This window comes from Gadus macrocephalus, chromosome 20 (genome assembly GCF_031168955.1).
Source record: "Gadus macrocephalus chromosome 20, ASM3116895v1".
Classification (NCBI taxonomy): Eukaryota; Metazoa; Chordata; class Actinopteri; order Gadiformes; family Gadidae; genus Gadus; species Gadus macrocephalus.
Window position 1 is genome coordinate 8902509 of NC_082401.1, and position 17102 is coordinate 8919610.

The 17102-nt window shown below is 46.4% G+C and overlaps 1 protein-coding gene across 1 annotated transcript; it reads right to left on the reverse strand.

Annotated features, from left to right (window-relative positions):
• Positions 1-5370: 5370 nt before the first annotated feature.
• On the reverse strand, positions 5371-8615 carry LOC132448833 (melanoregulin-like). Its single transcript, XM_060040370.1, has 5 exons — positions 8359-8615; positions 7801-8032; positions 6329-6419; positions 5602-5759; positions 5371-5494 (listed from the first exon to the last, which is right to left on the reverse strand). The coding sequence occupies exons 1-5, from the start codon at positions 8433-8435 to the stop codon at positions 5420-5422; spliced, it is 633 nt and encodes a 210-aa protein (XP_059896353.1). The 5' UTR covers positions 8436-8615; the 3' UTR covers positions 5371-5419.
• Positions 8616-17102: the final 8487 nt, after the last annotated feature.

Consider the following 17102-nt stretch of genomic DNA (forward strand, 5'->3'; position numbering starts at 1 on the left):
TGTACGCATTTAGGTCACATTAGATAAGGATTCTGCTAAATGCCCAAAATGTACATGTCAATTGAAACAGTATTTTGCATCATAATTCATTTAACATTAAATATTTACATATATTTGTTTGATCTTAATTTGAGATTTTTAAGAGATTTTAAGAGATAATTATTTATGAGTGCTATTCCTCACTGGAATGCTGCTTTACGGAGGAAGAAACCGATAAGGCCATCCAGGGCCTGGGGGCTATGGCAACAGACATAACATATTCCTGCCTCGCTGTTCCATGTTGTCACGTCCCAATTCGTACCTCCTGCTAGGCACAATGGCTATCACCTTATTGCAGCTTTACAGAGCAAGAAACATGCGAAGAATAGGGGAAACATTTCCTTAACCTAACTCAAAGTGTTTATACAAGATATAGTATTGATGCTAATGGTTACTTTCATCAAAATATCAACACATTTGTTTGCTTATTTCTTAAAGCAGCCGTTAGATCACCTTTGTGTAACCTTCTACAGAGATTCATCTTCCATCTGAGTTCTAAGAACTTGCCCCCTCCTCTTGTTCATAGCATTTTGAACACACACTTCCTGTCTGTTAGCGTCCTCACTTCCTTTTTAGTATTCACTTTTGAGTGGTGTGCAAGAAGTTTTTACATAGAGTGGTCAAAAATACTGCTTGTAGCCAGCCTAACCTAGAGCCATTTAAACTTCTGTGCGTTTGGTTATCTTGGGGACAGAAACGCCCCTGGTGTATACATATGTATAGATGCGTGTGCAAGTGTACGTGTTGTGGCAACCCGCTCCTTAAATGAGCCGGGTTACCGGTACAAACGACGCGTTTGGTGAAGGTTAAAGCCATTGCGGGCATTTATTAACAGTCAACTTTAGTCAACCAAGGCACTCGCGGTCTCTAGGGCCTCCGTGGGCCTCTAGCTGCACGCGGACCCGAGCGCTTCCTTCTTCCTCCCGTGCTGTGCCGTGCTGTCCAAGTGTCAGCCCTTTTATATCTCCTCTGCCACCGGCCAGGTGTCCACCAATCACCCTGATTGGGGAGGCGAAAGGGCTGCTCTCGGTCGCCGTCTGGTGGGCGACGGCGGTACACGCCGTCCAAGACCAACCCTCGGGCTGGTCCGGGCCGAGGCTTACGGGGCGGGATGCCACACTCCTCCACCCTTTGTCCAAGCCCCGGGTAGCCAGGGCCTTGGTCTGCGTCGGCTGCGTCGTCTCCGGCTGCGTCGTCTCCGGCAGCTTCGTCTCCGGCAGCTTCGTCTCCCGCCGCCTCGTCTCCCGCCGCCTCGTCTCCCGCCGCCTCGTCTCCCGCCGCCTCGTCTCCCGCCGCCTCGTCTCCCGCTGCGCCGGCGGCGGCTGCCTCTCCTGCCGCGGTGGCGACCACACCTCTCCTGCCCCGGGACTCCAGCGTCGAGTCCCAAAGCCGACGGACAATCGGGCAGTCCCTCCCAATTAGGAGCGGAACCGGGGCACAATCCCCGCCCGTGCCGTAAACACCCCTTGTGGTGTCCGTACGACCACATGGCAGGTCTTATAGGACCGTATGTCCCCGTGCACGCAGGCCACCTCGATGGGTTTCCCCTCCCTCCCTCCCGCCAAGTCGGGGCGGAGGAGGGTGACCACGCTGCCGGTGTCCACCATGGCCTGCGTGTCCTGGTTCATAACCCTCGCCGGGATGGTCGGACTACCAGATGTCCCCTGCGCCCAGCAGGTCGCCAGCATACAGGGCCGACCCGTCCGCACGTCCGCGCCGGCCGGCGGCGCAGCCCCGTCCCGGCCTCGCGCTGCGGCCTTCTCTCCCGCGGCGGCGGCGGCATCCCTTGCGGCAGCGGCGGCGTCCCTGGCGGCGGCGGCGGCGTCCCTGGCGGCGTCCCTGGCGGCGTCCCTGGCGGCGGCGGTGGCGGCGGCGTCCCTGGCGGCGGCGTCCCTGGCGGCGGCGGTGGCGGCGGCGTCCCTGGCGGCGGCGTCCCTGGCGGCGGCGCCGGCGTCCCTGGCGGCGCCAGCGGCGTCTCTCGCAGCGCCGGCGGCGTCTCTCGCAGCGCCGGCGGCGTCTCTCGCAGCGCCGGCGGCGTCTCTCGCAGCGCCGGCGGCGTCTGTCCCGACCGGGTTCGGCATACCGAATTGGTGGGGTACTTTACCGGGGGGTTGTAGTGGGATCTTCATGCCTGCATTCTCCACCATATGTGGTATCCGGCTTGGAGAATGGGCCGGGATTCAGGAAAACAGGTGGCAACGGTTGGTTTAAGCCGACTTCGGCGTTTATTGCAATTATAAAAGACAGGATAAGGGTGCGCTTGGGTCTCCGTGGGCCTCAAGCCTCTGCAGTCCATGTGTGTCTCTGCCTCTGCCGTGCTCTTGGTCTGGACCTCCACTTAAAATGGCTCCTCTGCTTACGGCCAGGTGTCCCCCAATCACCCTGATTGGGGGGAAGGACCCGGTGCTCTCCGTCGCCGGCTGGTGGGTGGGGGTGGTACACCCCGTCCTTCACGGTCCCACGGGACCGTTCAGGCCGAGGCTTCAGGGGCGGGATGCCACTGTGTGTGTGTGTGTGTGTGTGTGTGTGTGTGTGTGTGTGTGTGTGTGTGTGTGTGTGTGTGTGTGTGTGTGTGTGTGTGTGTGTTACTGGTTGTCCATCCATCTGTAGCATCAACACTGGATCCCCCCCCCCCCCCGCCCAGCTTGGCACCAGGCCCAGGGAAACATGTGGCTGGTCACACACACACACACACACACACACACACACACACACACACACACACACACACACACACACACACACACACACACACACACACACACACACACACACACACACACACATACACACAAACACACGCTCACACACGCCACTCACATTGACATTTGACTGATCCAACGTTGGTGTAACTAACCGGCGTCGGTGCGGGGTTGGATTTTTGTTGGAACTCTGTAGAGTTGCCACTGACACAAAAAGACACACACACACACACAACCCAAACCTCTTCATACATATGAGAGGGCTACTTGATATAAATGTTTCTCAATAGTATATGTTCCACCTAGATGAACACACACACACACACACACACACACACACACACACACACACACACACACACACACACACACACACACACACACATATACACACTGAGAGGCACCATTAAATATTTCACGAGGGAGTAAACGACAGAGGTCTTCTGGGTATCTGATCGATTGACTCACAGGCAGTTTAAAACCTACTTCCTGTGATGTCACCAGACCCCTACTTCTGGTGGTTAAACTCTACCTCTTTCTTATAAAACTGAGCAGCTCAGTAGAGCCACACAAAAATAAGGTGACCCTTGGATACGGGGACATGAGACATTAAGCAATGGACGGCAGAACTCCAAAATGCACTTTGAATTCTGTAATTAAAGGGGTTATATTATGCCACCAGTGACACGCACACCTGGTGGAATAATATTACCCCTTTAACAATAATCAATGTGCATCATGCATCGGAACATGACATACACTCATGTGGCCATTTCAACATGCATATAAATGTTTCATCACACGTGAGAATGTCCACCCAAATGTTTGAAGGATAGATCCAATGTTCAGTACAGTCCACGTAGTTGAGGTAGGCTGATCCATCCATTAAAAAGCAAAAATCGAATAGTGGCCCCTGGAACTACTAGACATCATTCTAGGTTTATTTGATCTAGTCCTTCAGATAAAGTAGGGACAGACCATGTGGAGACCCCACTAGACTACACACCAGTTGCATGGCGTCTCTGTTTGCAGCCGGTTGCTGTCAGGGGAGGGGGTGGCCTGGTAGACAGAGGAGGAGTATGCTTTTGGTCTGCCTGAGTGGGAACAGGCTCATCGCATTACGGCCACATCACTTTTTCCACAGACCTCCGCCTCTGTCTGTGTTTGCCGAACCGGACAGACAGACAGACACTGGAGACAGACAGGCTCTAGTCTAGTACTGAATAATGAGGTTTACACACCAAAATGATAGAGCTAGCTGGTAGACAATCACTGATTTGTGGGGACTTGACCTCTCTGTACCTCACTGTCTCCATCCCCTAACAATGGCTTTCGCAGGGAGGCACTGACCGCTATCAATAAGAGCCAGAGATGACTTACTTAACAAGCAGACCAGGAGGACCGCACTCACACTAAACTAATACAGAAGATGTGTAACAAGCAGGATGAACGTCAATAACACTAATAGGACAGTAGTGTCACTGTTAGTTTGTGCGTTTCATTTTAGGTAGATGGAAGACTTCAGAGTACTGTATTAATAGGCACGTTGTAATGTAACAAGGATATGGTTTTGTAGCTTCAATACAAAAAAAGTGGGTACCCAGTGGGAACATAGCAATCAACATGAAAAAAAACGCCATCTGTTGAGAGATTTCACAACGCGACGAAACTAGGGTACGTTAAGTTTCCCTTTCCTGTGGTTTTCATGTCATGGTTCGGTATAGAGAACTGCATGCAGGCTGAGATTGGGTCTTGATGTGTAACACTATGCCACAGAAACATCATTTCTGTTGCTTCCTATGAACTGTGAACGCCATGTTGCCCGTCCCTTTTATACAAAGGCACACATTTAAGCAAGAATAATAAGAACCTGATAAGAACAAAAACAAAGACATCGTAGACATGTATGGAGGTTTTAAATGTTTCTCAGTGATTTCATTTGGACTCATTTGGGCTCCAGCAGCCCTACTACATCGTAGCAGAACGTCTAGGGCCTGGGCTGGAAACCACAGACTGCCAGTGGTGAAGTTCCTCCTCGTTTCCTTTCGTCACAGAAAACTTATCGGGTGAGTCAGAAAGGGATTGTAATAAATCAATTCTGCAATACTTTTCTACAGTTAACTACTGCTGGCCGGCATGTGCTGGCCAATTAAGGGCTTTCTGATTCCAGTAACATGATTGGTTGACACAAATATGATGCAAAAGATTTCTGATTTGTGACTAAAGTTTAACAAACCCTATCCTATGAGTAAAAAGGGTCTTTGAGTCCTATAAAAGCGTGGCGCTTTAAATACTGAATAACATAAAAATCCACATCCTTAATAATGGATTCAACCCAAGTATTAAACTGATAAAAGTTCAGTCAGTTGTTCAGTTGGGGAGCCATAAAAGTTTTTTTTACATAAGCGATTGTTTTAATATCACATAGAACTATACTGTGTCATTATGAACACAAATGTAGGCAGATTACACAATATCACAAACAAAATGATACTTTGAATAACGGCAGCTTACTTATATTGTTGAAAGGGAGCGATGCAGATAGACTACAGACAAGTTGATAAAAAATTTGACAGATTTCTTCACGCATACACACGCACACGCACACACACACACACACACACACACATCTCCCCCATCTCTCTATTGCTCTCTCTTTCTCTCCCTCTCTCTATCTCTTACTCTGTCTTAGGGTATTTCTCGGTGGCCAGCCTGATGAAGTCTTCAGCACTGTCCAGTGACACCAGGCAGTCCTGAGTAAGGTGGTGGTGGGGGGGGGGGGGGGGGGTACACATGTTAGGATACACATACATGTATTTATGTGTGTATGTTTGTGAGTATGCATGAATTTATGTAGTACCATTACGTGGAGGTATCTATTCTGCGGACCGCCACCAGGGGGAAACAGAGCGCTGTGGTCCCGCAGATGTTGTAGGAGCTCCTCGGCTCTCGGCAGACTCTGCCGCCGGTCTCTCGGGGAATTCATACCCAGCAAGGACTCCACCTCGGACTGGTAACCTTCACAATCACATTCATTCACAGTCATTTATGGAATGCCTTGTTTGTGAATGAAGAGAAAAAATAATACAAATCGATAATAGAAAATAAAGGTAATGATAGTTTGTCACCTGTGTAATATATAAACATATGCAAATTGCAAAACAATGTAAAGTAAATAACATAACATAACCCGCAGGGAGAACACTTTTTAGGGGCCATTCGAAAGAAAGAAGAATTTTAGAGTGGGAGAAAAGGCTCCAAAGCCACTTATTGCTCACCTGCGGAGGCGACATTGCCCTCTCGTTGCCACGGTGAGTATTGTCACAAAACGTATGGAATTAAATCAGTTTGGGGTATTATATATTCATGAGTTACTTTATGTGTCCTCATTGGTCAAATCCGTGTGACCACCAAGATGAAGTTAGTTAAAGGTTAAGTTTGTCTATCTAATAAATCACAATCACATTTTTGACTAACTTGATCGACATTGGTCAGATCGTTCAATGAAAAAATATTGCTTGTGAAGAAAATAAGAATGCAACATGCATACGATGAATTAAGACGAGAGTATAGATCAAAAGTCTGACCGAGCTGCAGTAGTATTTTCTTCCATCGAGTGCAGACCTCTCTTCTGGTGTAGCGAATAGAATGAATGTCGTAGTTAATTTTCTCCCATTCCTAGACACACACACACACACACACACACACACACACACACACACGCACACACGCACACGCACACGAACACACCCATGAAAGGAAAAAACAGAAGATAATGATCTTTACAATTATTTTTAAAAGCAGCTATGGGGATATGTGCCTTTGCTCAGAATTTACAGAACAAACTATATTTGGACACAGCAAATGATCAATGAAAACACTTTATTGATAGAAATGTCATTTTTTATCGATCCTAACGCATTCCTTGTTGGGCTAGCATTGACCCCCTGAAAGAACACACTCCTTTTTTTTCTGTTTAAATTGAGAGCCAGGCTTCTTACATTTTGTCTTAGAAACTCATTTAGACAGTACAATGTCCCCAGTGTGTGCCCTACTGTGGAAGCGCTGTGTACTACACTATTTACACGCAGCGAACAGTTTAAAATACCCCTGAGATATATAAAATACATTTCCTAGGTCTTCATTATTAACTCCACTTGACTCAACTTGAAACATTGTACATTCAATTATAACTGCATCAGTTATTATACATTTAAAGCTATATTGTGTAGCCCATAGGCCATCGTTTATACATACTAAACCTTTTGTGTAGAAGCAGAGTTGTACAATTACAGAGTTACATCTTAAACGGCTGTGCTGGTTTCGTCTAGATTCAATCAAACTAGTCCCATGTTGTTAATCAGGGACCTGTGCCAGTATAGCTCCCCGAACCTTGAGCAGGAGTCTATCGGGGGAGCTAGTAAAGATCTGTATCTATACTTCAGGTGTGTGTATGCATGTGTGCTTAATAGGGGCCTTGATGTAGATTGTAAATGTTATGAATTAATGAATCCTTGTCTGTATGTCGTTCTGCCTGCATGTTTGCCTGTCTCCCAATGCCTGTCTGTCAACTTTATTCCTGCCTGTCTGTCTGTATGTCTCTCACCTCTGTGTTGTGGTCTGTCTGTCTGTCTGTCTGTCTGTCTGTCTGTCTGTCTGTCTGTCTGTCTGTCTGTCTGTCTGTCTGTCTGTCTGTCTGTCTGTCTGTCTGTCTGTCTGTCTGTCTGTCTGTCTGTCTGTCTGTCTGTCTGTCTCTCACCTCTGTGTTGTTGGTCTGTCAGTCTGTCAGTCTGTACGTCTCTCACCTATGTGTTGTGGTCTGTCGGTCTGTCTATCTCTCACCTCTGTGTTGCTATCTGTTTGTCAGTTAGTGTGTCTGTCTCTCACCTCTTTGTTGTGGTCTGTCTGTAAGTCAGTATGTCTGTCTCTCCTCTCTGTGTTGTGGTCTGTCTGTCTGGCAGTCTTTCCGTCTCTCACCTCTGTGTCGTGGTCTATCTGTCTGTTTGGCTCTCACCTCTGTGTTGTGGTCTGTCTGTCAGTCTGTGTGTCTGATTCTCACCTCTGTGTTGCTGTCTGTTTGGTCCCTCATGTCTAAAAAGGCCTGTAGCTCCGTGTCTGACTCCCTCCTGGAGCAGCTGGACGCTGTAGGGGCGGGCCGCGGCTCCCTCCCTTGGAAGGGATCTGGGGACGGACTCTGGGATGGTTGCGACCCCAAGACGCCCTCCTCAGCCGGGTCGCTGGAGTCACTGGATGCAGGCACTGGCGTTTTGGCTGCCTTGGTCTTCCTCATACTGGGAATAAATAAGTGTAAGAGTTGTCATGATGACAAGCACAGTCGAACACCAGATGATTCTGAACAAGAGGAGGAGGCAAAGTTATCACAATTAAATTAAAACATTTATTCAAATAAAATGTGCGTATAAATATAACTATTTGCTACTATAGATAATACAAAAAGTATAATTGAATAACAAAATTAAAAGAATTCTGTAAACCGCAATACCAGCGACTGAAGCATGTTCAGCCTATACTATACATTATTATCTACTCTGGTTTCTGTCAGAAAAATGTTGTCATCCACTCACTGACAGTCGTAGCGTAGGCATAGGTAACGTACCGTAGAATAGCGTGGTTCTCGCCTCTGTGGTGCTGCATGTGGTGAGGAAAGCAGCACACGGTGTACCCAGCACCCATCAGGGCAAACTAAAAGCTTTATAGACTATATCATGTCAAGACAGCCCAGCAATGGCCATACCTAGCTAACAAGGCTAGCGACAAGGTTTTCATACCCTAGCTGTTTCTAAATTCCCTAAAAGGAGAGGTAATTTAATAACTTGTATTGCACGCCCCTTATCTCTCTAAACCCCCCCCCCTTCTCTCTCTCTCTCTGTCTCTCTCTCTCTCTCTCTCTCTGTCTCTCTCTTTCTCGCTTACTCTCTCTCTCTTTCTCTCACTGATTCTCTCTTTCTGACACTCTTTTTCTTTCTGACTCTCTTTTTCTATCTCTCTCTTTATCTATCTCTTTCTCCCACTGATTCGCTCTTTCTCTGTCTCTCTCTCTCTCTCTCTCTCTTTCTCTCACTCTTTCTCTTATTTCTATCTCTCTTTCTCACACAAATTTTCTTTCTCTAATCTGTCCTCCTCTCTCCTGTATAAAGGATTCTCCCTCCCTCCTCCCTCCATCTCTCCCCCTCTATCTCTTTCTCCCACTCTATCTCTTACTCCCTCTCTATCCCCTCCCTCACTATCTCTATTATATTATGGTGGTGGTATAGTCTGACTGTCAGCAGAGTTAACGAGAGAAAGAGAGAGAGACAGAGAAAGAGAGACAGAGATAGAGAGAGAGAATGAATACTTCATTCTTTCACCCACAGGAGGACATTCCTTGAGTGTGTGTGTGTGTGTGTGTGTGTGTGAGTTGTTCTGTAGACTGCTACTGTAACATTGTCACGCTACTCTACATTTTGCAGATCTTGCATTATATATATATTTGAACTTGAACTTGTAATGGTCTGGGACTCTGATAATTCTACTACTACTATTACTACTACTACTACTTCTAATAATACTACAACCACTACTACAAACTAAGTAAGGAATAATCACCGAGAGGCCGGGCAATAAACAGTTTGATATGCCCGGCTCGTGGACGGCTTACGCCTCGTGCCCACTGCACCGTCAGTCAACGGACGTGGGAAGGCGTGGCTGACGGATGGGGGAGTAATCTTTGCAGATGCATCCGTCAGCCAATCAAATCGGTTCACCGGGTTCTTCCCGCTTCTTCCTGCTTGTTGCGAGGCAAGATGACCCGCTTTCCCGCTTTCCAGTATCGTCAGAGCCCGAGTCGCGTCACAGTGCTTAAATTTGCATACGCGATCTGATTGGATGACGGATCCGTCACTGCCGAAAAAGTTGAACATTTTTCAACTTTCTGACGGTGGCGAACGCTCCAACTGAACGGACGGATCCACAATGCATTGCGCGTCCGTCCCCATGCAAAGTCAATGGGCAACGGACAACTGACGGAGGCAGTGGGCACGGGGCGTTACCTCCCGAGACGAAGTCGAGGGTGGTAACCTTCCGCGAGCCGAGGACCTTTTAGGAGATCCGAGGACCTTTTAGGAGATCCCTGGATTCTTTGGTACAGTGTGCAAAAAGCTTTCCATGGCTAAATGAGGTAGTGGAGGGAGATAAGAGTGGAAAATGCTAAAAATAATCAGAAATCCAATGACTTGAAGCATGAATCCTGCTAATAAAGGTTGAATCATGTGAGAATCTGTAAATGCCCTAATGTTAAATAAGTACTTGTCCAGTGCGAAGTTCTCCATCAGCATGATACACCACCACCTCCTAAGGGCTGGCATATCTACCTAAACATAAAATAGGTAGACTTATGACATCTTTAAATATGTAGTTATTATAAATTCCATCACACTAAACATAAATGATCTTTCCTTACTACTGTAGTCGAATGGAGCATCAAGTGCAACGTACAAGGTCAACTGCACAAAAAACAACAAACAAGGAAAACATTAATGGGTGAACACACGAATGACATGAAAACATTTAAATACGACTTACCATTATCATAAAGACTCCACAGTCATTCCCACTGGTTTGCCGAGGAAACTTCGAACAGAATAATACCACCATCAGCATTGATTGCAATGGTGCCGATTGAAGTTTGCAATTGCAAATAAATGCAGGCTGTAAAGCTTGATACAAATGAATATCACTTACCTCAAAATGGTACCCAGTTTTCTCTGTCCATTCCCCAGGATTTATCCTTTGTGCAAGATCTCTGTGTATTGTGCAACCAATCAGAAAGAAACAGTAAACCCCTGCACTCACTATCATCTTGTCTTTATGAGGGCATATGAATGTGACTGTCCTAGCATAAGGTCCTCATGAACATGACCTTATAACACAAAGCAGGGGTGTCAAACATATGGTCCAGGGTTGAAACCACCCCTCACATCCTTTCATGCAGCCTGATCCCAACGTTAACAGTAGGCCTAAGCGTGCAAACATTTCTTAAAGAATGTTAAACCGTATCACAACCACAAGTAGTCTGCCCTAGTTCTAGAGTTCATTAAGCTTGTAAAAACAAAAAAAATCATTCTTGTTAAAGGTCCCATGACATGAAAATCTCAATTTCTGAGGTTTTCTAACATAAATATGAGTTCCCCTAGCCTGCCTATGGTCCCCCAGTGGCTAAAACTTGCGTTTGGTGTAAAACGAGCACTAGCTGTTCTGCTCGCCTTTGAAAAACGGGGGCTCAAGCGCGCTGATTTGGAAATCTGTGCTCATGACGTCATGAGGAATCTCAGCTCCTCCCCTTACTCTGCCTGGCCCGCCCAGAGACGTTGGCCCGCCAATGAGACTCGACCGTGCGAGCGCCACATGTGTGTGTGTGAATACACACACTGTAACGCAAGTGTTTCTTGTCGGTTCTTTGACGTGTCTTGTATTTCCACAACGAGACTGTCGTGGGGGTTATCTAAGCCATGGTTGAGAAGGAATTGGGGGAAAGGAACTTTGGTTTGACTCGCTGAAGTACATGAACTGCGACATGCCGCCGGTTGCCGCGAGGCACCATCGCCCGGCAGCGGGCAGCCGGCCGCAGGCAGCGCGCGGTTCAGTCGACTTCAGGTTGATGTGAAAGTGGAAGAACCAGAGACGTCGCAGAACCCGACAAAGTCGTTTGTGATTCATAATATCGTCTGGAGGCGCACACAATATGTTATATGATATAGATATCTATGTATTATATGATATTATTTAGATATAGAGCTCCAGGACTGTAACGCAAGTGTTGTACACTTCCTTGTTATTTGGATAACCGTTCTGCTGTTGGTGTGATGGCGCATAACGCGTCGGACTCTCGTATCTGGTATTTCTACAACGAGACTCGTATTGGGGGTTATCTCAGCCAAGGTTGAGAATGAATTGGGGGGAAGGAACTTTGGCTTTGACTCCCTCAAGAACATGAACCACGACAAGGAGGAGAAAGGGATCTTTGCCGGGCAGCGCTTATGCACCTCCGCCTCCGGCGGTGGTCCCTCAGCGGGGCTCAAGCGGGAGACATTCGCCGCCAACAATCCCTTTCTCCTCCATGTCGTGGTTCATGTTCTTGAGGGAGTCAAAGCCAAAGTTCCTTCCCCCCAATTCATTCTCAACCTTGGCTGAGATAACCCCCAATACGAGTCTCGTTGTAGAAATACCAGATATCTAGAGTCCGACGTGTTATGCGCCATCACACCAACAGCAGAACGGTTATCCAAATAACAAGGAAGTGTACAACACTTGCGTTACAGTCCTGGAGCTCTATATCTAAATAATATCATATACATAGATATCTATATCATATAACATATTGTGTGCGCCTCCAGACGATATTATGAATCACAAACGACTTTGTCGGGTTCTGCGACGTCTCTGGTTCTTCCACTTTCACATCAACCTGAAGTCGACTGAACCGCTCGCTGCCTGCTGCCTGCTGCCGGCTGCCCGCTGCCGGGCGATGGTGCCTCGCGGCAACCAGCGGCATGTCGCAGTTCATGTACTTCAGCGAGTCAAATCAAAGTTCCTTTCCCCCAATTCCTTCTCAACCATGGCTCAGATAACCCCCACGACAGTCTCGTTGTGGAAATACAAGACACGTCAAAGAACCGACAAGAAACACTTGCGTTACAGTGTGTGTATTCACATTGATGTGGACGTTGAAGAACCAGGAACGTCGGAGAACCCAACGCGGTCGTTTGAGATTCATAATATCGGCTCACACAGCTTTTGGCCGTGATAATATATATTATATGATATAGATATCTGTGTAGGCTATATGATAATATTTAGATATAGAGCTCCAGGACTCCCGTGTGTTCTAGAATATTTACAGAACACGGCTAAAGGCTGTGTGCGGCTCGCCATTGCGATACATCCACTGTAAACAGAGCGCATGGTGGCTGCAAGCTGCTCAGGGCCACACCCCCACCCTCCTCCTTGACACGCCCACCGAAACAGCGCATTTGGGGGAAGCTCAATGTGCGACTGGCTCGGAGTGGCTGTAACTCTGCACCACGGCTGAATTTAGGGAACGTCTTTGAATACTGTGTTAGTTGCCCACTAATACCTATATTAAAGAATACATAAAATAGCATGTCATGGGACCTTTAATCCACTTCTTTTTACTTACCGACATGAATATCTGAAGATCCGACTTCAAGGAAGATCTCGCGTGGACCGCGATTTAGAAAAGTACAAGTTACGCCTCCTAGTACAAGTCACGCCTCCTACAAGTTACGCCCACTACAAGTTACGCCTCCGTCTTGCAGGACGCAGACAGACCCTACTCGCCGCGAGCTTAGGGACCGTCTGCAAAGAGCAAAACTGAAAATGACCACAATGGTAACATTTCAACAGCGCCGCCATTATTGACTCTAGAGCCCCAAAACTTGTTCCATAGAGGTATGGCCGCTTTATGGTCATACTAAAACCTCTAGTTTTGAAAAATATATCTCTTCTTATTTTTGAGGATTTTTTATTTAGCAACAATTTCAATAGCGTCTATTATTGACTCTAGAGCCCCAAAACTTGTTCCATAGAGGCATGGCCTCTTTATGGTCCTACTGCAACCTTTGGGATGGGGAGAGGGGAGAGAGTGGGAAGATGCATTGGTTGGAGGCACAGACCTTTTTGATAGTTGTAGTATTTGTGTTATTTGATTTTACTGTATAGGGTGGTTGTTGATATATATTTTTTGCTAAATAAATGTAAATTTATTTAGCAATTTTAAATGTATTTCAGGGGAAACAGATGTTATTTAGTGATTTTCCATCATTCAAATACCTTAGTGCTGTATTGAAATGCTCCCCCAGAGTTGTATCGCCATCACCAAATGACTATCGGCCCATAGATCTGCTGTGCCAGTGCATCGAGCAAGTGAAAGACTGGATGTGCCGAAATTTCCTTCAACTAAATGAGGACAAAACAGATAATTGTATTTGGTTCTAAAACGGGAAGGCTTAAAGTAACCCAACACCTTCACTCTCTGTCCCTGAAAACCTAAATCAAAGCCAGACTTCTAGGGGTTATCATGGATTCAGATTTACATTTCGACAGTCACATCAAATCAGTTACAAAATCGGCATATTATCACCTTAAAAATGTAGCAAGACTTAGAGGGCTCATGTCCACCGAAGACTTACAAAAGAGTGTCAGTTCCCTATAGAAAATGTCCCTTTTCTTACTTCCTCATTTATAACCCAATGTTTTTGACAACAGCAAAAAAATAAATCTTTCATTTCCTCCTGAAAACAGGAATATATTTTTGTAATTGTTTGAGCTGAATGCCTTGTTTTGCAAAGTACATTTCTTTGAAAACATCAAAAACACCTGACATGTATGCGGCCTATTTAGGCCCCACCTAACAGCCAGTTTGAGCCTGCATGAAACCCATGTGGTCCATTGACATGGGGCCATTATCCAGTCCCTCCAGGATTTCGCGGGTGTCACGGGTAGCGGGTGGCAGGCAGGCAGGTAGGACCCAATAGCAGACAGTTCGGGTAAAGGATAATTTATTAACGCAAAAGGCAAGGAACACCGAGAACACAGGGGACGCTGGTAACACAGGGAAAACCGGGAACACAGGTAACACACAGGACACAACTAACCACGAACTACAAAGATCCGACAAGGAACAAAGGAAAGACAAGGGCTTCAATAACAAACACACGGCACGCAACGAGTAACCGCTGAAACACATTAGGGGAGGGAGCAGTAATTACACAGGAGGGAAACTTGACCTGACTTGGGGAGAAACAAGACAGAGATACCCAAGTAAAACAGGAAACACACCAAAACAAGACAAGGAAACAGACAGACCATGACAGCGGGCCTTTTTTGAGATTTATGCGGCCTAAATTGCCTGGGGGGTATACCATGAACCTCGCTGAACATACCCAGGCTTTCTTGGGAAAACCTGGCTCGACAGAGACGCAACTCGCAATCAGAGTTAAATGGTACCATGACGCTCACTTTAGATTAAATTAGTTGAACCAGGTTTTCCGCTTTAGGTTCAATGCGCGTTCACATAAAAGGGCCGTTTATCGCGTCATTTGATTTGACTCACCCTTATGCAAAATGAATCGAGCAAGAGCGGTGTATTTCACCCAAGGAGAGCAGTGTATTCAAGGGCGTCAGTTTGTTTTTAGAAGTGGTGGGGACAATAACCATAAGCTTGAGTGCAGGGTTGCCAACAGTCACGCCCCTGGCGTGTATTGTCAGGTGTTGAAAATCCTATCCGAACAATAAAAGTTGAAAACCACAGTTTGTGTTTCGGCTTGTTTTGCAAAACGGCGTTGGAAACACCAGGGTATTGGCTCGGGATATGTAATACTAATACACACAGGACAAAGAACAGTGTTGGCAATTTAACACTTATCTTGACATCAACAAAGTTTAGCAGACAAACAATGCCAGACTGTAAAGGGGGTACGAAATGAAACGAGGTACTGAGCATCAGCCTTTTGAAGACGAGCAAGGGCTGCTGGTAGCATATGTTATGCTGCATTAAAAAAAAAAAGCACCCAGAGGAGAATTGCATCTGCCAAATCCTGACCAACAGTAAACACTTGCGAAGGACCAATGTAGACTTCACTCGTTACAACATCATAAGCAAATTGCCCGCAAATAAAATCCCCTACAGTTTAGGATAATCACACAGGTTATGCAAGAACATATTTATCTCAGGATAGGCCTACCAGGCTCCAAGTCGTCACATATCTCAACCAGACAAAACAACTATAACCACATTGGCATAGCAATCGCAATATGCAATCTATATATACAATGCATACTAGCTGGAGCACCAACCAGAATCAGATCACAATCGCTTAGGACCGTGGGTAACCTTTGGCCAGGTCATCACGAGCAAACAGAACCAGCAGCAAAGTTTACGTAAACCAATTTCTTACCTTATGTGGCCCTCCACATGCAGGCTAGATGATGTATCCATATGTCACAAACATGCTTTTTACAGGAAGCAAAAGGACCGGCTATTTTCTGAATAAAACGGTCAATTTTGGCTGTCTGTCTTGAAACTTCTCCAGTGCGTTCACACCAAACGCGATGGGGCGACAGGATCCCATACAAAGTGAACGTATAGACGCGTATCGGGCGAAATTTTCGAGAGAGAAAACCGGCGACAAGTTTTGATTTGTCGCGCCACACTTTCGCCGTGCACAGGCAAGCGCGTTCACGAGGATTTGTGGCGCGACAAATTCGCCCGAGTTGAAATATTTCAACTTTGACACGAATTTCGCGTGATGACAGCCAATCAGCGTTCAACAGCGTGGCCACTGAGTGACATGTGTAACGTAACAGCCAATCAGCGTTCAACAGTCAAACTAAGTGCAGTCCGGGGTGAACTGCAGCATGGAGGAGAAAGTGATTGTTGCCGTTTGCGACTCTCGGAGCTCTTTATATAATAGTATATAATATAATATAATTGTATACATAATATCACGACAAAAAGCTCAGTGCGCCTCCGGATGGCCGTAGCGCGGGGAGCTCTCATAGGGATTGGGCTTCTCAGGGTTTGTTTACCGGCGTTGCTATGGGTTCCGGTCTTGTGTGTTCCAACGGTTTATTAGGTAGGCCTATCTAAATGATGTCTTCGTGTGCGCCTATCACATGATTTTAGACTCGACAATTTCGGTTGAGCATGTGGGGATTTTTTCAGTCGCAATTGGCTTGCACATTTTTAAAAGTGGTGGGGACAAAATTCATATTTTAAATAGTGGGGGGGACATGTCCCCCCCGTCCCCCCCGTAATCTACGCCTATGAGTGTATTATTATGAACTCCTACGAGGAATTCAAAGTTCAAATCACAGCCAAGGGGAACACGGTTGCCCATAATATGGCTAGGGTGGCATGCTGGCAAAAAATAGCCGACCGTGTTAATTCGTAAGTGAAAAGATTCTGCATATTGTCTAAAAAATTTCATGTATCATCATGCCTTTTACCCCCATAGATGTGGTGCCAGCACCCTCCTACGAACATGGGGCCAATGTAAAAAAAATATATAAAAATATTATTCAATGTGGCAAATTGTAAGCATCCATTTTAATAATTTCAGGTGAATCTAGCCTATGATTCTAATCTAATCTAACCTTTAATCTCATGTTGAAAACCTGTAGCAAATAAAAAGAAAACCCAAATGAATACGACTGGGAGGGGGACCGCTCCACCACCCTTCACCACTTCGGAGGAGCTGGCTCACGCCAATAACGAAGGTCGGCCGATGATGGTAGGAGTGGAAGGGGGGATGTCCTCTGACCCCACTGCCTCGACATCCAAGG